This window comes from Arachis hypogaea, chromosome 19 (assembly GCF_003086295.3).
Source record: "Arachis hypogaea cultivar Tifrunner chromosome 19, arahy.Tifrunner.gnm2.J5K5, whole genome shotgun sequence".
NCBI classification, from domain to species: domain Eukaryota; kingdom Viridiplantae; phylum Streptophyta; class Magnoliopsida; order Fabales; family Fabaceae; genus Arachis; species Arachis hypogaea.
This window is the reverse complement of record NC_092054.1, coordinates 12244150-12269251: the sequence shown is the minus strand read 5'-3', so window position 1 is coordinate 12269251 and position 25102 is coordinate 12244150. Positions and strand designations below refer to the sequence as shown.

Here is a 25102-nt window from a genome sequence, read left to right as displayed (position 1 = left end):
TTCCAGAGTCCAAGTTGGCAGACAGCTTTGACCTCGCATCCAAGCTATCAGTACAACGAGCAATGTCGTTGTTGCTGCTCATATGGAAACTGAAGCGATTACTGAACATTGGTTCGGAGAAGAAGCTGAAGGAAGCGATCGGAGTGGTGGACAATGTGGTCATGGAGATGATAGGGCAGAGGAAGAGGGAGATGGCAACGACAACGACAGGTCTTAACAAATCAGACTTGCTGTCTAGATTCATGGGATCCATCGAAGACGATAACTAGTTGAGAGACATAGACATTAGTTTTCTGAGTATGAATTGGTTGAGAACAAGTTGATGATTTTTTTTTCTTGTGAACATTAAATTTATAGAGTGTGCATTGTGTAGTTTGAAGTTACAGTGTTAGACTGCTAGTGTTATGCGAGATATGATGGAAATTGGGAGAGAACAGTGTCGTTTCCAAACAGAGGAGATCAGGGACTATTTTGTCCCCTGTTAGAGTTGTCAGGGACTATTTTGTCCTCCGTTAGAGTTAACGGAGTAAAGGACCTAAGTGACTGATGGAATTAATTGTTAGGGAACAATCGAGTAATTAATTTTAGTTAGGGACTGAGTGTGAGAGAGGACAAAATACTTTACAAAATACTATTTTGTCCTACAGACATTTTCGTCCCTGACCATTGAAAAATACTTTTAAGTCCCTGACCTTCACAAAACTTGGACGGATCAGTCCCTCCGTCCAAATACTTCCGTCAGGGACTGATCCGTCCAAATGCCTCAATCAGGGACTGGTCCGTCCAAGTTTTGTGAAGGTTAGGGACTTAAAAGTATTTTTCAATGATTAGAGACAAAAATGTCCGCAGGACAAAAGGTCGGGACCTATTTGTCCTTTTCTCTTATTTTTTTTATCTGCCTCACTGCCTCTCTCACACTCAGTGCATGTTTGGGTGCCATTATTTTGTTAAAAAAATATATTTTTTCAATAAAAAAGATCTTTTTTTTATTTTTTAACGTGTTTGGCAAATTTCTAGTAGTAAAAGTAAAAGCACTAGTAAAATAAAAAAAAAGATATTTTTTGAGAAGCTGTAATTTATATCTTTTTTTAAAAGATCTTTTTTCCTTAAAAAAAAGATGTTTTTCATGTAATAAATAAACAAAAAAGTACTTTTATATTGTTATACCCAAACATAATTGATTGATAAAAAGGCATTTTTACATGAAATATCCAAACATAAAATTACTTTTTTTTTGTGAACAACCAAGAGAAAAAACAAAAGAGCAGAAAAGAAAAAAGATGAACCTTATCAGTTCCGCTACCTCCAAATCCCATCTTTGCCAACCGATCTGCTACGACATTAGCTTCTCTCGACATAAAATTACTTTTACTTCTGTATAAGATCTTTTAAAAAAAATAACTCGAAAAAAAAGATCTTTTCTTAAAAGCTCACCCAAACAAGCTCTGAGTCCAGGTTCCTCTCATCCAGCTCCTGGTAGTCCGTCCAACCACCGCCTGCTACCGCCGCCGTCGGAACTTCGAACAGCCACCGCCTGTTCCCTCACTTCCCCTCCATCGCGCATCAGCCATCGCAGCCTTCCTTTCCTTCCATCGCGCAGCCACCGTGCGAACGTGGAAGCCTCCGTCGCTAGCTCTGTTCCACCGCAGGTCCACCTTCTCAGTCCCTCTGCCGTGTGCCCTAAACCATGGACGAGGACCAAGAGATGGAGAGGTTCGAAATGGACAACGATTTCGAAGAAGGCCAGTGGATTAACGGCGAATTCTACTACAAAAAGCGCAAAGAAAAGCGTACTCAGACCAGAGACGATGTCCTCTACGGTGTTTTTGCCGGCTCCGACGATGACGACGACGACGATTATTCTAGCAAGAAACTTAGGAAGGACCTTTCCAAGAAGCAGGACCTCACCAAGCCGGTAAATTTTATTTCTACTGGAACTTTTATGCCGAATCAAGATGTTGTTGATAACAATAGAGATTCTAAAGAACATTGTAAGAAAGATGGTTATGTTAGTGAGGATAGGCCAGGTTTAGGTCTTGGAATGGGATCTGCTTCCACTTCAGGTGCTGGTTTAGGGTTTAATAGTAGTAATGGTGATAGGAATAATGGTTCTGATGAGAACATTGATGATGGTGATGATCATAATTTTTTGCCTACGGCTTTTGGGAAGAAGATTAAGGAAGGGGCGATGCGGAGGGAGAGGGAAAGGGAGAGGGAGAAATTGGAGAAGAAGAGGGGTCAGCGTCAGAGTTCGGATCAAGATGGGTTTGGTAATGCGGGGAAATTCTATAACAATGGAATAGGGATGAAGCTGTTGGAAAAGATGGGTTATAGAGGGGGCGGTCTTGGAAAGAATGAGCAAGGTATTGTGGCTCCTATCGAGGTCAAAATGAGGGCTAAGAATTCAGGTATTGGTTTTAGTGATGCAAGGGAGGCGCCGCCACCACCATTGCCTGTTTTGCAGCAACAGAACAAAAGCACGGTGGGAGCAGTGCAGCCTGCGGCTAGCAGAACAAAGGAGAGGCTGTGGTCAAAGCAGTCACGGTTGAAGAAGAAGAAGAAAGAGGAGGAAGTGTATGTTACTGCTGAGGAGTTGTTGGCAAGCAAGCAAGAACAGAATTTGGAGGTTGTTCAGAAGGTTTATGATATGAGGGGGCCACAAGTTCGGGTTTATACAAATTTATCTGATTTAAATGCTGAGGAGAAAGCAAAGGAGGAGGATGTCCCAATGCCGGAACTTCAGCATAACATTGGATTGCTTGTTCGGTTGGCTGAGGCTGACATTCAAGAGATTGATAGAGATTTGAGGAGAGAAAGGGAGACAGCTCTCAGCTTGAAAAAAGAAAAAGACAAGTTAGAATCTGAAGCAGCATTCCAAAAGCGTCAACTGGATAATATGGAGGAAATAATGAGTGTCTTGGACCAAGTAGACGAAGAGAGCACTTCAGGAACGCTAACATTAGATTTCCTTGCCACATGCTTCAGTGACTTGCATAAGAGATATGCCGATAGCTACAAGTTGTGTAATTTGTCCTGCATTGCTTGCTCATATGCTCTTCCTTTGTTTATTACAGTGTTCCAAGGTTGGGATCCTCTTCGAAATCCATCTCATGGGTTGGAGTTGGTATCTACGTGGAAGACTGTCTTTGATGCTGTAAGCTGGGAACAACTTATGCTTCAATTTATTGTGCCTAAGTTGCAACTTGTCTTGCAAGAGTTTGAAGTCAATCCAGCAAGTCAGAAGCTCGATCAATTTTTTTGGGTAATTAAATGGGCTTCTGTGATTCCAATCCATATCATGGTGGACATGATGGAGAAGTTCTTCTTCCCAAAGTGGCTTGAGGTTTTGAATCACTGGTTGTGCTCAAATCCTAACTTTGAAGAAGTTATGAAGTGGTATAATGGATGGAAGGAGCTTATTCCAGAAGAACTATTGGCAAATGAAAGTATCCGATTCCAGATTAACCGTGGTTTAGATATGATGAGTCAGGCTGTTGACGGAATGGAGGTTTTCCAACCTGGTTTGAAGGAGCAACGACAATATGAGGCTCAGCAGAAAGCAGCAACCTATGCTCAACAGCAAGCTGCTGCAGCATTGGGTGGTGCCAACGCAGATGGTGTGCATGATTTGAGCTTGAAAGAGGTCATTGAGGCTCATGCCCAGCATCATGGTTTGTTGTTCAAGATTAAGCCTGGTAGAATGCACAACGGTTACCAAATATATGGGTTTGGTAATGTCAGCATAATAATAGACTCGCTACATCAGAAGGTATATGCTCAACATGAGGAAACATGGTCCTTGGAATCTCTTCAAGGATTGCTAGAGTTGCATAATAAATCCCTTGGTAAAAGACACTGATTTCTGTTGATTTATAGTTTAGACCTGGGATATTTGGTTTATTTGAATGCAATAGTTATTTAGGATGTTTTCACTTGATCTACATCTAGTTACTCTGCTACTTTATTTCTTTTCTGCTTTATAAACATACCATTTTTCTATTTAACATTTGAATATCTGAATCCATAGAATGCAGTATTACTTATATATACAGAATTATTAGCCATCCTTCTAAGTTGCTGATCCAGCCCAATGAAATTTGCTAGAGTAGAAATAATTTATATATGCTGTATCTCCAAAGTTAATAATAGGGAAAATTGAGACGAGCAAAAACAATGGTTGGATTATGATTAAATATGAACAAGCAGTAGTAAATCATATATGATTTTGTGCACAAAATCTTATCAATTCAGTAGTACAAATTATTATATATAATTCCTCTACCCAAATATATTATTATTATATATATGTTTTCACTTGATCTGCATTCTTTGGTATGAAGCAAACTGGACCAAGATGATATCTTTTATACAATCTTTTGGGGGGTTTCTTCACCTTTGCAGTGATATTTTCGCCATAGGCAGTTCTATTTAATTTATTTAAACATGCTGATCTGATTACTACTCCACTACACATTAGATGTAAATTATCTTTTTCTGCATTATGGTTCTACCAGGTCTTAGCTGGTATATATACTGGAACTGTGTCTGGCATCACTGCACAACATCTCGAATGGGTAAATTCTTTGCTTCTCTATCAACTAAGTAGCATCATGTTTATTTATATAGTATAAATTAGTTTACACCTAAACTTCTATCGAATCTTCTTGTTATCCGTGTACGCTTTTTTCATATAACGGGTAGACAATTCCAATTGGAGAGTTTGATAATCACCTTTTATTTATGAAAATGAAGAAAGTAGAGACCCACATATGCTAAGTGAAATGGTTGGACTAATCAAGTTTAACATTAAATTTCATGTTTGAGCATGCATTATGCATATGTTCACTTCTGAATTATTAAATATATTGTTTGAGAATCCTAAAGAATGGTTAAATCTTAGATATCACTCCCAAGGAGTAGACCAACTAGAAGCATAGTAACCTTTATGCTTTGCTGAATGACGTGGTTTCTCTTGCTCATTTTCCTTGCTTCCAGGTTCATAGAAAGACACTTAAAGAGATAGCATTTAATTAGTAGTACCTTTATTTTTATAAGATCGCCAACTTTGTAGCCTTATGTAAAGACATGGTAGGTTGTCTATATGAGAGCTCAGGAACCTTTGTAAAGTGGTAAGTTCTTCAATTTTTGTGTGCTTTGGAACCTTTGGTTCATCTGATGATCAATATTAAGTTTGCATAATTTATGCTGCCCAGTTTACAATATGAATCTCTTCAGTCAGGTGTCTCGGTGTTCTTCCAGGTTGTATTTGAATTATGTATATAAATACAGAAACAAAAAGCCAAAGAAATGAAAACTGATATTTTGTTCCTTAAAGACTGAAAGATTTATGTAACCACTATTTCTGTATTTTTGTCTTATAGACAATATGCAAATACAATCTTAAAAGTTGGATGATATATAGTACTTGTTAATTTATTATGCTTACAGAAGTTAGTATTACATTTTATAAAATATTAAGATGTTATATATAGATAATATCCTTTAAAATATCCTTTATATATTATTCTTAGCCTTATAAGTTAATGTAAGGAACGAAGATATAAGGAAGAGAGTTGGAGTAGTATCATTGTGGAAAAGATGTTGAATCGCGTCTCAGGTGGTTTGGACATGTGAGAAGAAGACCGATAGAACATCCAGTCAGGAGGGTAGATGAGATGGAAGATGGACAAGGGGCGAAAGGCAGAGGAAGACCTAAGAAGACCATCCATGAGGTGATCAAACGAGATCTACATATAAACAGTCTCTCTGTAGACATGATACATGACAGAGCACAATGGAGTCATTTGATTTATGTAGCCGACCCCATTTAGTGGGACAAGACTTTGTTGTTGTATCTTGAATCAATTTATGCAAACGGTAAAGAAGATGAAATGCATCGTTTATCATGGATATCTACATCAAATGAGTAACAAACATTTCAAAAGTAAGAATACATTTCAAAAGTAACAAACATTCACTTAAGTCAATTCTCTCTAGCTTGCTAACTTCCTGTAACAAACATTTCAAAAGTAAGAATACATATCCGCGGCCAATGATATAATCTTATTTGCATCCAAATAGTTTTAACTTATAATTTTTCAAAGTTATATTAAATACCAAGCTAATCATATCACTGTCACTCTTATTTTTTATAAAGTCACTCCACGCATTTTTTACATGAATTTATATAAAAAAACTGACATTACCAAAATAGGAACACCAATATCTATATCCTAAATACGAAGAATACAAAAGAAAAATATTAATAATATCTAATGTATCTATATTTATATATACTTATATTTTTTATTTGGATCAAACTCTCTGAAGGTATTAGTAAAATGAGAAAAAAAACTCATCATATTTGAATTAAAATAATAAGACTTATATATAATATTTATAAAATGAATAATAATTAAATTATCATTATTTCAATTTATCAATCTTTTTAATTTAAATTCTACTTATTTATATATAAAGGTGATTAAAATAAAATCGAGATCATTATAGTTTTGGGGCCTCTCTTCGTAATTACAACTTTTTCCCCTTAAATTATTAATTACGTGATTATACATACTACAGTTTGATTACTCCCACAACTTGAGTTATATTGATTATTTTTAATTTTAAAATATAATATATTTAAAATGATTGAAAAGTATTTATTAAAAATTTTTACATACTATGAATTAAATTAGACTATTTATTTTATTTCATTCATTATTTTATATGTTACTATTATCAATTTATTTATTTTTAATTTAAATCTTTTAGTATTATTTATACTCGTGTCAAAAGTTTCCTTTATTTATAGGTAACTTTTATTAGGGGTGTCCGCGGATCGGATCGGATCGGATATAGCCGAAAATTCGATCCGATCCGCACAATTTTCATCGGATCGGATCGGATATGATATCCGCACTTTTTAGTGCCGGATTCGATCCGATCCGATCCGCACGATCCGCACATTTGCGGATCGAATCGGATCGGATATCGGATATATCCGCATAATTAAACCTTCTCTTTTTAATCATATTTCTATGTAAAAGAATTTGATAAAAATATTTCTTTCATACTTTTAAACTTATTTATTCCTAAAATATTTTTAATCAAACTCTCTCTAAATAACAAAAATAAAATAATACAATATATGAATAATAATTACTAACTAAAACATACAAACAAGTAAATATAATACCAAACATATATATATTTATTTTTTAATTATTATAGTGCGGATCTGCGGATCCGCGGATCGGATACGCTGATGTAGAACAGATATCCGCGATCCGATCAATTTGCGGATCGGATGCGGATATTTACCGCGGATCTGCGGATACGATCCGATCCATGGACACCCCTAACTTTTATCCAACATATCAAACAATAACGAAATTGAAAAAAAAGAAGATTGATTTGCTAATTTCTCCTAGCGATATAAAATATAATAAAAAAAATTAGTTAGCTCGTTGTTCTAATTAATAAATTCTTAAATAAAATTTAAATTTGTGATAACTCATAAATTGATTTACCGTGAATAAAATAAGAGTAAACACTCAATTCGGTCCTTGTCTATTTTTTACGAAGGACATAGTGATCCCTGTAAAAAAAAGGGACATTTCGACTCTCAACCTTTTTATTTTGGAATAATACGATCTCTCTGTTAAAAAATTCATTAAATAATAATAAAAATTAATTTTTTGAGGGTTTTATTTGTATTTTGTGGGGGGTTTTAAACCTCCACAAACTATTAATAACTTTGTTTTTAAAAAATTCCTTCATTAATGGTGGTTAAGTGAAGAAAAACCATTGATAAAAATGATGCCATAAAAAAAATAATTATAATACAATACCTTTTAAAGAAAAAAAAAACATTGAATAAGAAATGAAAGAAAAGAACTTTAATGTTGATAATATTGGTATTGGTGATAATGACGGTAGAAGAGATAATGATGATGATAAAGTATAGTTACACAATAAAAATAATAGAGGTATGAGTGATAATAATGAGGATGAAAAAGATAATAGTACTAGTGGTAGTAATTGGTTATATTGTTAAAAAAATTTTGTAAAAGTTTAAAACTCTCCACAAAATACAAATAAAATCTCCATAAAATTATTTTTTAATATTATTTAATAAATTTTTTAACAGAAGTACTATATTATCCCAAAATAAAAAAGTTAAGGATCGAAGTGTTGGACAGGCTTCCTTAATAATAATAATAATAATAATAATAATAATAATAATAATAATAATAATAATAATAATGATGAGTTTGTCGTTTGGCCCGGATTTTTTGAGGTGAATCTGAGACTTTAAGATTAAGCGGAGTAATGAGTAACAAGGAAAACTGGAAAAGCTGATATTAAGAACTACGGAAATCAGAAGCTGCGAAGCTTGCTGTCATGGGACAAATCCTCGACAAGCTTCAGGGTAACGCTCCAAATGCCAAAACCACTTTTCTGCTTTTATTATTGTTTTTTCTCTCTCTATCTGATTGCGGAGATTCATAATTCATCTCTCTGATGCGTTGACTTTCCATGTTCTCACCAACATGCATACATGATTTTCTCTGATTTAAATTACATGCACCTTTCTATTTGCTGTAGTTTAGATATTTCATTGGATACTGCTGCTTCTGATTTAAATTTATCATGCGGATGAGAATTATGAAATCTATGCTGTAATATGTGTTTTAACTAAGGGTTTCAATTAAGATTTGAAGTGGATTACAGATTAAACTTGTGATAGTGGAGTAGCAATAAGAGAATTGCTAAACCCTTATGCTTAGTTTCTTTTGCTGGAAATTAATCTGAATGTTGCAACTGCAGTTAGTGTGATGTTACAAAGGTGATGGTGCTTAGTTGGAAGTGGGGTCACTAGACTGAATGGAATTAGGAATGGATGCATTAGAGTCAATTGTGGTAACACCGTAATACTGATTGTGAAGAAGATGATAATACCTCATTTTAGTGCTATGGACAAGTTCAGATAAGTCCTCTAGAGGCTCCAATTAGGACAGTGGATCAGATAAAGGGTATTGCTATAGCTAGTTATTAGTAAAGTTCTTTTGCTCAATGCCCTTGCTTATAGATTTGCAGATTTTAGGCCTTGATGAATTAGGAATGGATCCTCTCAGTTGAGAATTCCACATATTCTTGCCATTTTTAGATCTGAAGTGGAGCCTTGGAGCAACAGTTGAATTGTCTCCACCTGAACTCATGGTTGCGGGTTCAAGTCGTAGTATCAGCCACTAATGCTTGCATCAAGTTAGGCTGCCTACATTACACTCTTTGGATGCGGCCCTTCCTTGAACCCTACATAATGTGGGATGTTTTGTACTGGGCTGCCCTTGTCATGTGAAGATCTTTACCATTGATTTGATTTTTGTTTGGGACCCTTGCTTGAGTCCCATCTTGTTAATCAATGGTAAAGATCCACATGTAAGATGCAACATATATTTGCATTTACTTTAATGGTAAAATTATTGTGCTCAATGCTCCGTTTGCCTTTTAATATAATAGCCTTTCACTTTACACAGGTAAGGAGTGGAGGCGAAAGCAAATAAGGAAGATTACAGATCGAGTTTTTGATGGCGTGAAGAATGAGACGGGAAGGGCTAATTTGAAATTTGAAGATCTGTATATTGCTGTTTTGATTGTGTACAAGTGAGATATCTGCCTCAAAATTTAGCCCACATTTTAGCTTGGTTGATATGGATAATTATTCTATAAGCGGTGGTTTCTATATTGTAGTGATATCAACAAGCATTTGCCTGGTCCACATTTTGATCCTCCACCAAAAGACAAAGTCAGAGAGATGATGCAGGTACTTTATTGTTTCACAATGAGAACAAACTATGTTTTCTACTTATATATGAAATCTTCACCATATGATTATATGAAGTGAATCTGTGCTTTCTGTTATAGACATTTTATGAAGTATATGCATTTCTTGATCATTTTATAGTTTTTGACGTATTCATTTATTTAACTATGTTAATGATGGAGGATTTAACCTGAGAAGGTACCTTTCTCCATCTGCTAAATTGTTTATAATATAGAAACTCTGGGTCATTTGAGCAGTTGCTGAGTCAATTATGTTTGCAAAGCTATTCTTCATTGAGTTTATGTGAACAAACTTCACTGAATTGTGATGGTTTATGGAGAACCATTTTGTTTCTGAGGCAGTGTTCAGTTAACTGAGTATATTATCATGAGTTCAAACTGCCACCACCATAGCTCTTTTTTTGTTTTTTTTTTTTTTGGGGGGGGGGGGGGTGGGTTGGTGTCCATGTTTGAGAGTGTGACTACCATGCAATCACAGGGAAGAACTGAACTCTTTTACTCAAATCCCAAGGTTTTCAACAAATTCAGTTATGTGCTACTAAATCATATCGCTCTTGGAAAGGTGATATGTTATACAATCCAACTAAGAAGTTCAAATTCTAATAGCCTTTTTCCACTAAGTGGCGTCGGTTACATGGATCAAAGATGTCATTGCATCTTGCATTGGGATGCATCAAGATTTTACTTTGATTGTCGCAGGCCTAACACAACCATACATGGATCCAAAAATGTCATACATCGTGGCCATGAATAGGGATGTGACAAAATTTACGTTGCCGCAAGCCTAACACAACCCTCCTCGTTTTTCTGGATCCCGAACTTGGGATCGGGTATTTAAACATAGGTTGGGTTAGAAGTTCAAATTCCAATACAACATTAAAAAATCAATGACCAGCTAGCACAAACGTATATCATAAATCCTTAGGGAGAAAACAAGATATCTTTTGTTGTGTATCAGTGGAGACACTTCTGCATTCATATCTCTATGGTAAGTGAATTATGTTATTATAAGTTCCTGTTAAGTTATCATCGTCATGTGGATGATAATGCTTTCTGTATAGTCAGGGTTGTTATTTACCATAAGCTAAGAGTGACACTTATTTTCAACCAGTTAGCTTCTGTGATTTGTCATACTCGTAGAGTCAAGCCAGTGTCTGGAAAAGATTAATGTTAAAGATTTTGGGTGTGGGGAGCTGCAGGATCTTTTTGATGAAAGATCATATTTATTTGGGACACATTAGTCTAGTTGGGAAATCGTTCTGGGTCTTGTATTTCTCTTTATGTTAAGAAGCACTATCATGTTTATAGTTAAAATCAACATAGAAATCTTTGATTAAGTACCAGTACTAGTAGAGAAACAGTTTGTTCAAGGTCCATCTTTCTCTCCATGCTTGACTATGTATATCAAATCATCTAAAATAAATTCAAGGGTACATTATACCCACTTGAGTTTTGAGGTTAGGTGATATTACACACGATACATCTCGATTTCTAAAATATATATTAGCTCCCCTAAGGTTTAGATGATATTACACATTGCACTCATATACTTTTGGGAAACATGACCTTGTATTGTAAAATTTGACATTGATCTCTGCAAACATAGCAATAAGGGAGTATTGTGTAACTATGACAAATCAAGAGATGCGGAGTGTAATATCATATCATTTTAAAAGAGATAAAGTGTAATTTACCCTAAATTTAATTTACAACTTTGTTCGGACAAACTTTTATTAAAATAAAAAAGGAAACCTTTATTTGGACAAACTGAGGATTTTTCATTTGCTTCAACTACAAGAAACAAGTTTTCCTTGCAGTCTTATTGTCAACTGTTGGCACACTAAAAATTTTGTGATTCATATGACATTGTGCAGAATTGTGATATCAACCTTGACGGGGAAATCGATCGGGAAGAGTTTTACAATTTCATCAAGCAGTTGACTGCTGATACTTTCATCATTGTTAGTCAAAAGCTTATTATCACTTTGGCTGTAGCACCAGCTGTTGCATTGGCAACAAAGAGAAGCACTGAAAAGGTCCCTGGTGTTGGGAATGTGGTGCAAAAGATACCAAATTCGGTTTATGCTTCACTTGTGACCCTTGCAGTTGTGTGGTTCCAAAAACAGACCTTCGGAGATGATCCAAAGTACTAGTCATTGTTCATTGTTAATCACTGTGTTTTAATTAGCACTTTAGCAGAATGGTACACTTTTCATTATTTGTTTACGTAGGATTGCTTACTGTTTGCATGTTAATTACAAAATAGTTACACTCTTGATTTTACTGTGAAAGGTTATGCTTGTAAATAATAACCTGTCTTCAATAAAACTATGTACAATAATTATGATGGATAATGATTGTTCTGAACTGATTCCATCATAAGTTTGATCTGATTTTTTTAAATATTGCAATAGCCTAGCTCTCTCTAAAAATTGGTATAGGGATGATAAATTAAAGTGTTTCTTGACCCTACCAAGAATTATATTTTTTTCCCTTTGTATTTGGGTTTGCTAAAGAATTACTCTATTTATATATTTTTTTATTAGTATTTAACTAGATTATTTAAATTTTTTAGTTAATAAAAATTTTTGAATGATGGTATTTATTTACTTATATAATAATTAAATTCCAGCATGTGAAGCCATAATTGTTGGAGGAACCTGTCGGAAATCCAAACCAATACATTTTCTTACTTATGTAATAATAATAAAATTTTCTTTTATTTATTTACTTTGTGTTATTGTGTCTGTCTTCTATACGAAAGTATTTTTATTATTTTGTTCTTTTTCTTTTTTCTTCTTTATGTGGAATACAATGGTCCTAAGATGAGTAATGTAATAATGCAAAAGGTGTGAATTGTGATTCAGAAGCACACCCGAACCAAACATTATACCTTTTCTCTATTACACTTCACTCCCCAAAAGTGTTGATTGAATTTGAACCTTAAAAACATTCGGATCCACAGTGAGTGGTGCCATGGAACAAGTCCTGAACAAGTTACAAGGTAATGCCAATGCCAATGCAAATGAAACTCCATTTTTCTTAATTTAATGTACTTGTAGCTTAGTTTCTGAATTCTGCTCCAATCAATTAAATGATTTCAATTTTTCAAGTTTCTCCGATTTGTATTTATTTATTTATTTATTTATTTTCAGGATTTCTTTATTAGTTCTTTTGCTTGCAATTCTTTTTAATCTATTTGGAGAATGGGGGTTATAGAAAAATGGCTTGAGACCAAAGATGTGAAACTTGTAATTATTTTTCTTTCAATTGCAAGTTTAGCAACCAATGTTTTGATGAGCAATGTGTTGATTTTTTTATGTCAGTAAAATTATTGGGATACTTGATTTCTAAGTTGTTATCATACAGAAACTGATACTATACCAATATATTGAATTCATAAATGCAAAGATTTACCTTTCTATTGGCTGTTCTGTGGTTGAATTGATATGATATGGTTGAAAATTTATGAAATCTAGGTAGCTGAGATAACCAGCTTAATGATTTTGCAGTCTCTACATTATTCAAGATGATATTGTCAATGTTATTGTAGACATTGCATTACATTATTATTTAAGATACTGCATATAAATATAAATAACATACATGTTATTGGTAAAAGTTGTTGCACTCAGTGCACTTGCTTGTGTTAAAGTCTTTCACTTCATATGTGTTTTTTTATTTATTTACTAAGCTGAATTATATCAGTTCATAATCAACATCACAAAACTTGAGAGGCAAAGTTAATCAACATGATCAATCATCTTACTTATGTTTTAATAAACCTGCATTTTACACAGGTATCTATCTAAGGAAAATGCAAATAAAGATTATTACAGATCGAATTTTCGACACTGTAAAGAATGATAGAGGAAGAGTTAATTTGAAATTTGAAGATCTGTATATTGCTGTTTTACTTGTGTACAAGTGAGATTTCTGCTTCGAATCGCTGTCGAAATTTTAGTTTACTATGTTTTTTTGGAAGGAAAAAAAATTGTGTAGACTTGAATAATTCTTGTGATATGTTGTAGTGATATCAATAAGTTTTTGCCTGTTACACATATTGATCCTCCATCCAAAGCCAAAGTCAGAGAAATCATGAAGGTACTATAAACAACTTGCTGTGGTTACTTACATATCAAAATTACCATAGTACTCTGCTCTATCTATTTCATTATTCTGTGTAATTTCGGTTCATTTGAGGGATAGTTCAAGATGTATTTAGGATAGTGTATTTAAACAATGGACTAATTTTCTCTCATTTTTTTTTTGTTTTTGTTTTTGGGATGGAAAAGTATTTACTCATAAATCATTAATCATTATCATCTTTCTGTCGATGCTTGACTGTTTTAAAACATCAAATCTCCTTAAAGTTTATCCAAAATGCCAACCTTGTTTGAACAAACCAAAAAATTGTCAATGCCTTCAACTACAATCAACAAGTACTCTTTCCTATTTTATTGAAATTGTTGCATTCTTGAATCCATTCTAATTCATATCACAATATTGCAGGAATGTGACATCAACTTTGATGGAGAAATCGATCGAAACGAATTTTATGACTTCATCAAGCAGATCACATCAGATACAGTCACGATTGTTAGTAAACGACTCATCCTCACCTTCGCCATAGCACCAACGGTCGCCATGCTAACAAAGAAAATCACAGAAGGGATCCCACATGTTGGGAATATCGTTAGATGGTTACCCAATTCAGTTTATGCTTCAACTGTGACACTTGCAGTTTGGTGGCACCAAAAACAAAAACTCAGTTGAAACTCTCAGCACAAATCATTGTTCCTCATTTCATTTTATGTAGAATGATATTATTTTCATGATTGTATATGTTTGGATTACATGATGTTTGCATTCCATGAAATAACACTTGATGAGAAAATTGGTTAAGGTTGGATTTTGAATGAAACATGAAATGTCTTCAATAAAATTATAAAATGATATTGGAACTATTTTTTTTATACACCTCTTTTGTACACATTTTTTTTATGGTATAAAAGGAAATTTTATATTGTCGTCTTTCTTATTAATTACTTTTAATACTAAAACGTGGAGGTGTATAAAAGTGGTGTAAACAAAGATACTGCATATAATGTTACTCTGAAATTATTTGTATTAATAACAAAAAAGATTCATGTTCAATTATTAATCATGGAATAATTCCTTTCTGGAATATTTGAACGAGGATGTTTTATCTTTGTACGATTAAGTTTAAAATTTGATCAGATAAAATCAATTATTTAATGTTAGCAGAAACTCACATGCAAATGTCTTTAGTAAAATTAATAACTAAAAATGAACTCCGCTTATGCTACGACATCTGCGGTACATAGTCTGTCTCAAACTCGGATAAAGGAGAAGGGTTGTGTTAGGCCTTCGACAGCCAACATAAAAACTTAGTCGAATCTTTATGACCCGGAAGCAATGCGATGTATGGCTCGTGAGCAAGAGTCGCTGCATCGGTGTCCGGGTGCAATATTAAATGAGCAAGGGTTTTCGTGTTTTCGTGAACGGACGAGGGTAAATAAGCTAGTTCACAAAGAAAAAGGTAAAGGTAAATGTCAGAGTAACAGAAGGTTGAGATTTGGGACATAGAACATATGCACTCTAACAGGAAAATCCATGGAAGTGGTAGATACCATGACAAGAAGGAAGATTAACATCATGTACCTATAAGAAACAAAATGAGTCGGCACGAAAGCTAGGGAGTTTGATACCTTCGGGTTCAAACTTTGGTATACATGAAAGGTGAATAATAGGAATGGGGTAGGTATTATCGTGGATAAGCAGTGGAAGAAGGACATAGTAGATGTCAAGAGGGTGGTTGGTCAGATCATCTTTATCAAATTTGTGATGGAAGGAGGTACTTTTCATGTGATTAGCGCCTATACCCCACAAGTGAGCTCGGACGAGCAATACAAGATAAGGTTTTAGGAGGATCTAGAGAGTTTGATCCAAGATATACCTTCGGGAGATAAGATTTTCTTTGGAGGAGATTTAATTGACCATGTTGAAAGAGGAGTGACTGGGTATGGAAGTATTCACAGAAGTCATAGTTTTTGGTTAGTTAATACCGAGGGTAAAACTATTTTGGACTTTTCCTCAACATTTGACATTCTCATCGTAAATACATGTTTTAAAAAGAGAGACGAATATCTTATACCTTATAGGAGTGGCATGGCAATATCTCAAATCCAGTGTTATCAAAACCGGACCGACCCGTCCGGTCAGACCGAAAATCCGATGAATTAGTGACAAAGCCGGTCTGGGTGAGCTTGCTGACCGGACAAGAAAGAGAACCAGCGAGACCCGATTTGAACCGGTTGGGTTTGACGAAAATCGATGAACCGACAAATTTAAAATAATTCGAACCGGTTCGAAAAATTTTTTTCCTTAAAGTGAAACGACGTCGTTTCGGTTTAAAAAAAAAACTGAGCTGAAAGAAAAGAAACCCTAGCTCGAAGCCTCCATTACCTTTCCCAAACCCATTCCCTTTCGGCCTTTCTCAGTCTCCCCCCCCCCCCAAAACTCATGAGAGAGACCACCTGAGACTGAGAGTCTGAGAGAGTGAGAGAGACCCGTTCAGCCAGCGCCACCTTACCGTGCTCGCAGTCTCGCTCTCACACCACCCACCACAGCCAGTGCCACCTCCATCGAACGTCGTCGGCTCATGTGTATCTGTCGTCTCCTGCTATTGCTACTGCTCATCGCCTCCTGTCATGCGCCGTTGTGTGTCTGTCGTCGTCCTCTTTTTGCCGGTCCGGTCGTCCAGTCATTGTCGTCGGCGCCGTGCTTCTTCTCCAGTCTCTCTTTCCTCTGCTGGCGGTGCATAAGGTATGTATTTTTAATTTTTTTTAGTTATTCAGTATTTTAAATTTTCAATAATTTAGTACTTTTGTTAGAATTAATTGATTAATGGTGTTGATTATCTATGTTAATTTCCGTTAAATTGTTCAGTTTTTTGTTTTATATTATTGGTGTAATATATTGTTGATTATAGTGTAATATATTCTTGTTATATTTGGTTGTTGTTATATATTGTTCTTAGTAGATTGTTGTTGTATATTATTTCTGTAGATTAGTCATTTAGTCTTGGTTGATTAGGAATTTAGGATGGTTTCATCAAATACACCATCAGAAACACCAACTTTCCAGGAATAAGGATCAACTCCTGATGTAACAATTGGAACCCAAAAAATAGTAATAGAAGAAAAACGGATCCTACATGGGACCATTGTAAATAAGTTGTGGATAAAGGAAGAACTATTCTGTTATGTATTTATTGCGAGAAGCTTATTAGGAGTGGAGGAATTAACTAGATTAAGCATCATTTGGCTAGAGAATGTGGAGGTATTGAGGCATGTTGAAAGGTGCCAGCTGAAGTGAGACACCAATTCAATCAAAACATTGAAGATCTTCGAACCAAGAAAAGAAAAACTCAAGAAGAATATGCAGAAAGTTATAATGCTTGTGATGAAGTTGAAAGAGAATTTGATGATATTGAATATAATAAGATGCAACAACAACAAAAATCAAGGCTTCCAACACCTACCTCTAAAAAAGGAAAACAACTCAAGGGATTACAATCTTTTTTTTCATCGGCAGCAATATGTGGAGCTCAACAAACTATCAAAGTGTTCTCCAAAGCAAAGAAATTGTGGAGAAGTGTGATATTGCTATTGCGAGATCAATGATTGATGCCTCTGTGCCATTTAATGCGATTAATTCAGCTTATTATCAGCCAATGATCGATGCTATTGCAAACATGGGTGCAGGGTATAAAGGACCAAATTATGGAAGAATTCGTGGATATTTGTTGAGTAAATTGATTGAAGATTATCGTGAGATTTGGAAACAAACTAGATGTACTATCATGGTCGATGGATGGATTGATCGTTGTAGGCATACTTTAATTAATTTCTTGGTTTATTGCCCTAAAGGAACTATTTTTCTAAAGTCAGTTGATACTTCTCATGTCTCAAAAACTATTGATGCTTTGTTTAAGTTTCTTAAGGATGTTGTATTATTTGTTGGTCCTGAGAATGTTGTACATGTAGTGACGGATAATGCTGCAAATTATATTGCTGCTGGAAGGTTGTTAGAATTGGAGTTTCCTAGATTGTATTGGTCTCCTTGTGCAGTACATTGTGTTAATTTGATGTTTCAGGATATTGAAAAGTTAGAGAAAGTGAGTGGAACTGTCACAAGTTTCAATGATTACGAAGTGTATCTATAATCATTGCTATCTTTTGTACTTGATGAGAAAATTCACAGGCAGACGAGAAATACTTCGTTCAGCTCCAACCCGATTTACCACTAATTTTATTGTTTTGCAAAGTATTTTAGCTCAAAAGAATGCATTGAGAGCTATGGTGACATCTAGAGAATAGACAAGCTCAGCTTACTCTAAAGAAGCCAAAGCTAAAAAGTTTGTGGATCAAGTCTTAAATTCTAAATTTTAGAATCAATGCTGATATTGTTAAGCTTACTGAGCCACTTGTTCGTGTATTGTGTATTGTGGATAATGAAAATAGAGCTGCAATGAGTTTCCTTTATCAAGCTATTTATAAGGCTTGGGAAGAGATAGTGAAGAGGTTTCAAAAAAGAAAGAGGGTTGTTGATCCTTATTTGAAGATTTTAGATACACGTTGAGATTCACAACTTCGATAAAAACCTTCATGCTACTGGTTATTAGTTAAATCCAGCTTTTCAACTTAATGCTGGAGAATTTAAAAAGTACAAGTAAACAACTTCTGGCCTACTAGATGTCATTGAGAGATATGCTTACGGTGATGCAGATTTGAATTTTAAATTGACAAGTGAGATGAGAATCTTTAAGAATGTTGAACAAGACTTTGGAAGACAGTCTGTAATACGTGAGCGAAGCACAATAATGCCTGGTAAATTTTTTATTAAAATTAGTCTTTTATGATTGTGATATATTTATGATTTATTTTTTATGATTGTGATATATTATTTCCTTTTTATGTTAAGATTAATGGTGGGAATCTTATGGATGTGGAGCACCAAACTTGCAAAAGTTAGCGATTCGTGTTTTGAGTCAAACTTGTAGCAAGTTGCAAGCGTAGCTGGAGCATTTTTGAACACATTCACTCAAAGAAAAGGAGTCGGTTAGAACATCAAAAACTTAATGATCTTGTTTATGCTCATTACAACTTAAGGCTACAACAAAGGTACTTTTTATTATTCTTTCTTGAAGGCATTATTTTAAATTCTTAGTCATAATAAGAATAATCAAGTTAATTGATAATATAGGAACCGAATGAGAAAGCAAAGTTATGATCCAATTTGTTTTGATGCATTTGAGGGTCATTCGAAATGGATAATGGAAGATTTACCACTATTTTTAACTCCTGAAGAAGTTAATGCTTTACAGAATGATCTTGCAAATATGTCTCTTCAATTAACTTTAGATGATTTGGGTATATTCTTGTTAGGGATGATTTTGTAATGCTTTAACCAAATATTTTGCCTTATTATTGATTATGATTTGTGAAACATTATTGAAATGCTAGATCAATTGAATCTGGAAGATAATCGAGATGATGATGAAACTAATAATAATTCTGTAGAAAATGTAAATCAGAATAAAATCAATCAGAATGTAGCTCCAGATTTATCAGATGAAGAAAGATATCCAGACTTTGAAATTACTCCTTAGATATAATCTATGAATTATTTTAATTGTGTTAAATTGAGATACTAATATAATAGTACTAACAAATTTTATATTTATTTTTGTATTATTTATTTTTTAAGATTTGAGACTTAATGTTCATTAAAATGTTATTGGAGATATGTGTTTTAAATTTTAATTTTTAAGTTTTTGGCTATTTTATATGTTTTACTTATGTGGAATCGGATTAATCAGTTGAATCAGTGACTTACCAGTTGAACCAATAATCTAGTGACCCAATAGTCTAATCAATTTGATCACCGGTTTGATTCTGACAACTATACTCAAATCGACTTCTTTTTGTTAAGAAGGGTCGATCAAAATTTTATATTGTCATCCTTCTTATTAATTACTTTTAATACTAAAAAGTGGTGTATAAAAATGGTGCAAACAAAAATACTGCATATACCGGTACTCTAAAATTAATCGGATTAATAACAAAAAAGATTCATTTCAATTATTAATCATGGAATAATTTCTTTTTGAAATATTTAAATGTGGATGTTTTATTTTTGTACGATTAAATTTAAAATTTGATTAGATAAAATAATTATTTAATATTAGTAGAAATTCACATGCAAATGTCTTTATCTGAAATTAATAACTAAGAATTGTTGAATGATTTGACAGATTTAACTATATTATTATTTAACAATTTTTAAGTATTAACTTCACATGAAAATAATTACATATAAATTTTTACCTTTTGTTACGGTGGGTAACCAGAGATTGGTGGGCCGGATGACGTTGGTAGGCCCAAACGTGTGAGGGAGGAGACTATCGCGTTTGCCCGAAACTCGGTGTTCCTCCGTCCGACTTGCACGTGTGAAAGAATGGGGGGTGGTACCTGCAAAGACACTCCGATGCCTAAGTTAGCAAGGGTATAAGCAAGTTTAGAATGTATTGGACTTAGTGATACCTGAGGGAAGTCAGGGTATTTATAGTGGTGAACCAATAACCACCGCTGAAGTAGTGCCACCTTTTTAGGCGGATAACCGTTCCCATATCTTAGGGAGGTTAAGATATGGCTCCTTGAAGTGGTTAGAGAGTTTCTAGGGGCAGTTACTCATTCGAATGAGTGTTATCTGCCAGCTAACCCTCGTATCCGACTTCTTTGGAGCAGGTCGTGTTTAGTACCGACTTCTGGGACGAAGGCTGGTACTGGAGGAGGGCCAACCCTTTGGGTTGGGCTTCTTTGCTTAGATCTTGGGCCCTATTTATTGGGCCAGGGTATGAACAGTGCCCCTACTCGAGCCCAATTTCTTTTTAAGAGTTGGGTTCGAGTATTCAACTCGGGGTTTTGGCCGATTTGCAGGAGGACCGACGTGATGGTTTAGGAACCGACGTGATCTTTCTTGACCTTTCGGTTCTGACAGTTACGTCTAATCAAGCGTCGTGTCCGTTAGGGGTGTGCGTAGAGATTTAATGGCCTTGGTAACGGTGCATCTTCATTAATGACTGCCCCCATTTTACCATTATGCCCCTAACGTCTTTATAAATACTTTCCCTCTCTTTCGTTGTTTCGTTTCTGCAATCTTTCAAATTTCCCTTGCATTTGTTCGTGCTGTATTGTTGCGTTTCGAAGGTTCTTACTTCCTCCTGTCTTGATTTCAGACTCAAAGGTTAGTTTTTTCCCTTCTGTGACATGTTTTCTATTTGCGTGCCTTTATCTTGTAGGTAGATTTGGTTTGTAGGCTTTAGTTCCGTGCCCCTTCCCTTAGAGACCGTGTGTTGATTTTTCTTTTCTTTTGTAGGTTTCTTGTCACCCCCTTTTTTAAGAAAAGAAAATGGCTTCCGTAGATGCTCTCTCCCAGTGGGTAGACGTTACGGTTCTAGGGGAGGAGCCCTCTGTTGACACTGAATTTATCACCCACCTTCGTACTCACTATAGAATTTGTACTTCTGAAGAAGATGAGCCCAAGTACGAGTTGGTAGTCCCGGGTCCAGAAGACCGGGTTTGTTTCGGGAGGGCTGACGAGACGGCCGCTCATTTCTTTTTTATGTATGAGAGTATGGTCACTCGTTTGGGCGTTTTCCTCCCTTTTTCAGAGTTTGAAATGTCTGTATTGCGTCATTGCCGAGTGGCTCCCACCCAGCTTCACCCCAACTCTTGGGGTTTTCTAAAAATTTATCAATTTATCAGCCAGGCTCTAGAGTTTCCGATTTCTCTAAGAATTTTCTTTTACCTTTTCCATATGACCAAACCCTTCAGTGGGCTAAATAATAAGCAACAGTGGGTGTCCTTTCGAGCCATTCAAGGTCGGAGGCTTTTTACCCTTTTTGACGAGTCCTTTCACGACTTCAAGAACTACTTTTTCAAAGTGCAAGCTGTAGAGGGTCACCACCCCTTTTTCCTGGATGAGCATTCCTCTCCCCGATTTCCTTTATATTGGCTGGAGGCCTCCCCCTGCGAGAAATATGGTCTAGATGACCTAAATGAGGTCGAGGTAGCCATTGTGGGGTTCCTCCGAGAAGTGTGGGGGAGGGCCCCATACTTGGATACTAAAAAATTTCTCCAGGGGTCGCCGGCCTTTGTCCAGCCACAATTAGGTAGCTTTTTGCACTTCTTGCTTATTTCCGACTTGCGATTTCTTTTACCGACTTTGTCTGATTTTAGCTATCATTTTGTTTTTGCAGAGATGGCAAAGAAAAATGCTCAAGAGTCTTACCAGAGGGTTCAGGAAGCCAAGGCAAAGTCTCGAGCCAGGTCTGGAGGTGTTAGAATGGTTGTCTCTCCCCCTCCTCCTCCTCGGAACGTCGGGACTTCCTCTCAACCTATTGTAATTTCTTCCTCTGCTTCTTCTCTGCCGCCCCCTCCCGTCCGACCTACTCCTGAACCAGAGCCAAAGAAGCGCAAGACCTTAGAGTCTGGCGCTACTGGTGAGGCGGACGCTCTTGCGTTCGTCCGAAAGAACATCTATCCTCATGCTCGTATGAGTATGGATGATGTCTCTGTTCGGCACTACCTCACTACTGTGGTTGAGGAGAGTCTCAAGACGGCGGGGGTTTGTGGCAAACTCTTGAATATATTTGAGAAGACTCCCATTAGCTCTTTAGGGACGACCTCGAGGGTCGAGGAGCTGGAGGGTAGGCTTCGTATATATCAGGAGCATGAGAAGGAGTTGGAGGGGAAAGTCGCCAAACTGACGGAGGAGAGGGACAGCCTCAGAGAGAAGGGGAAGAAGTTGCAAGCCCAGTGCAACATGGAGATGGATTTGAGGAAAGCAGCGCAAGCCAGCTACAACAGTTTGTTTGCTGATCTTGTGTCTGTAAAGAATGACTTGCTGAACGCTCGGAAGGCCTATACCGAGTTGGAGGACTCTATTGCGGATGGTGCTGATGAGGCTTGGAGGATTTTCAAGGAACAGGTCGGAGTTATTGCTCCTGACTTGGACCTTTCTCCTTTGGACCCTGATAAGATTGTAGTTGATGGTGCCATCGTGGATCCTCCTGTCCCCGTGGTGGAGTCTGAGTCTGATTTAAAGACTCGGGGTCAGAGGATCATAGAGTCCCCTCCTCGTTCCAAGGATGCTCCGAGTTCCTCTACCGCTCCTCCGACTTCCTCTTCGACTCCTGCTTCTGGTGTTCCCCCTGACTCTGCTGGTGGTGATCCTCTTGAGAAGTGATTTTGGCTATTGGGGCCCGGCCTGTGGGCCCCTCTTTTTTAAACTCTTTATTTATTTTGGTAGTGTTTGAACAATTTTTTGGCCTTTTAGGGCCGTAAACAAAACACTTTATGATACCCCCTTTTTATAAGGGTTATTGTAAGTTAAAAAATAAGTACCCTTTTTTGGATAAGGGTTTTGAGTTACCTTATGTGCGCATGCTTTTTCTGTTCGTGGTTCTTTTGACTCCTTGATCTTTTCTAGGAAAAAAAAAAACCTTTTCTTTGGGGCTTGCCTGCTTTTCTGAATTTCCTTAAGGCAGCCTTGCTATTCTTTCGTAGTTTTTCCTTATCTCTTTTTGTTATTCCTAGTACTCAATTTTGTTTTATTGAGTTTTTCGTGACTTAGGCTACTTTTGCGATTCATTTTAGCTTTACTCGGCTTCGTTTTCCGACCTATGAGTCGGATTGCTTCCGAGTTTATCATGATCGACTTCTATAGCCTCTTTACGCCGACTTGTACCTCGTCGTTTTATCCTGACGACCATCTAGGTCGGTTCATGGGATTTTCACGTTTTGTCGAGCTTAAATCGGCGCGTTTCGTAGAAGGAAAAATAAAAAAGGGAATTTAAAAGAGATATTTAAAATGAAAAAGATCTTTATTAATTGAGGAGGTACCTTATTGCTACTAAGGGCTTTTGATAATTTATTTCCCTTAGCCCCTACTATGATGCCTCGTTAAAAACCCTTCTCCAGAAAAAACCCTTTGATTCTGGGAAAAAATCATGAAGCTGGGAAAAGAGTACATCAGGGAGTAGAGTTCGCTTCTTAGCTGTAGTACCTTTTCATATTACAAGCATGCCATGACCTTGGTAACTCGGTGCCGCCTAAGTCGGTCACCTTATAATAGCCCTTTCCTAAGACCTCCTCGATCTTGTATGGTCCTTTCCAATTAGCAGCGAGCTTTCCCTCCCCAGATTTGTTGACTCCAATGTCGTTTCTGATTAAGACTAAGTCGTCAGGGGTGAAATTCCTTCGAATGACTTTTTTGTTGTATCTTGTAGTCATCCTTTGTTTTAGCGCTGCTTCTCTTATTTGAGCTTCTTCTCGGACTTCAGGGAGCAGGTCGAGCTCTTCTTTGTGCCCCTGTATATTCCTGATCTCGTCGTGGAAAATCACTCTTGGGCTTCGCTCATTGATCTCTATTGGGATCATTGCTTCTACGCCATAGACTAGTCGGAAGGGCGTTTCTCCAGTGGCGGATTGGGGTGTTGTTCTGTAAGCCCATAGTACTTGTTGGAGCTCTTCAGCCCAAGCTCCTTTCGCATCTTGTAATCTTTTCTTCAGTCCTGCCAGTATGACTTTGTTGGCTGCTTCGGCTTGCCCGTTGGCTTGTGGGTGTTCCACCGAGGTGAACTGGTGTTTTATTTTCATACTGGCTACCAGGCTTCTAAAGGTGGAGTCAGTGAACTGGGTCCCATTATCTGTAGTGATGGAGTAAGGTATCCCATACCTTGTGATGATATTTTTGTAGAGGAACCTTCGACTTCTTTGTGCAGTGATGGTGGCCAGTGGTTCTGCTTCTATCCACTTTGTGAAGTAATCTATTCCCACTATTAGGTATTTAACTTGTCCTGGCGCCTGGGGAAAAGGACCTAACAGATCCATTCCCCATTTTGCAAAGGGCCATGGAGAAGTGATACTAATGAGCTCTTCTGGGGGAGCCACGTGGAAATTTGCATGCATTTGACATGGCTGGCACTTTTTCACAAATTCTGTGGCATCTTTCTGCAAGGTTGACCAGTAGAATCCTGCTCGGATCACTTTCCTGGCCAATGACCTGGCTCCGAGATGATTCCCGCAGATTCCACTGTGTACCTCCTCCAACACCTCGGTGGTTTTTGAGGTCGGCACACACTTTAGCAATGGTGTTGATA

General features: G+C 36.3%; 4 protein-coding genes across 9 annotated transcripts; all 4 read left to right on the top strand.

Moving 5' to 3' along the window:
• Nucleotides 1-1157: 1157 nt before the first annotated feature.
• Nucleotides 1158-5910, top strand: LOC112775932 (septin and tuftelin-interacting protein 1 homolog 1). Of its 6 annotated transcripts, none has more exons than XM_072227381.1 (3): nucleotides 1158-3769; nucleotides 4515-4574; nucleotides 5559-5910. In XM_072227381.1, exons 1-3 carry the CDS (start codon nucleotides 1688-1690, stop codon nucleotides 5562-5564), a joined length of 2148 nt encoding a protein of 715 aa, XP_072083482.1. In that variant the 5' UTR covers nucleotides 1158-1687; the 3' UTR covers nucleotides 5565-5910. The 6 variants fall into 6 exon arrangements, with proteins under 6 accessions (XP_072083482.1, XP_072083481.1, XP_072083479.1 ...); XM_072227380.1 differs by having other exon boundaries at nucleotides 5551-5910; XM_072227378.1 differs by having other exon boundaries at nucleotides 1158-3845.
• Nucleotides 5911-8269: 2359 nt separating this feature from the next.
• LOC112777081 (uncharacterized) lies at nucleotides 8270-12231 on the top strand. The gene is made up of 4 exons (XM_025821366.3): nucleotides 8270-8434; nucleotides 9543-9669; nucleotides 9757-9829; nucleotides 11724-12231. Exons 1-4 carry the CDS (start codon nucleotides 8407-8409, stop codon nucleotides 12000-12002), a joined length of 507 nt encoding a protein of 168 aa, XP_025677151.1. The 5' UTR covers nucleotides 8270-8406; the 3' UTR covers nucleotides 12003-12231.
• Nucleotides 12232-12684: 453 nt separating this feature from the next.
• Nucleotides 12685-14754, top strand: LOC112777082 (uncharacterized). The gene is made up of 4 exons (XM_072226609.1): nucleotides 12685-12853; nucleotides 13650-13776; nucleotides 13881-13953; nucleotides 14362-14754. Exons 1-4 carry the CDS (start codon nucleotides 12826-12828, stop codon nucleotides 14623-14625), a joined length of 492 nt encoding a protein of 163 aa, XP_072082710.1. The 5' UTR covers nucleotides 12685-12825; the 3' UTR covers nucleotides 14626-14754.
• A 2719-nt stretch (nucleotides 14755-17473) lies between these two features.
• On the top strand, nucleotides 17474-19546 carry LOC140182141 (uncharacterized). Its single transcript, XM_072228262.1, has 4 exons — nucleotides 17474-18090; nucleotides 18327-18458; nucleotides 19141-19307; nucleotides 19401-19546. The coding sequence occupies exons 1-4, from the start codon at nucleotides 17474-17476 to the stop codon at nucleotides 19544-19546; spliced, it is 1062 nt and encodes a 353-aa protein (XP_072084363.1).
• Nucleotides 19547-25102: the final 5556 nt, after the last annotated feature.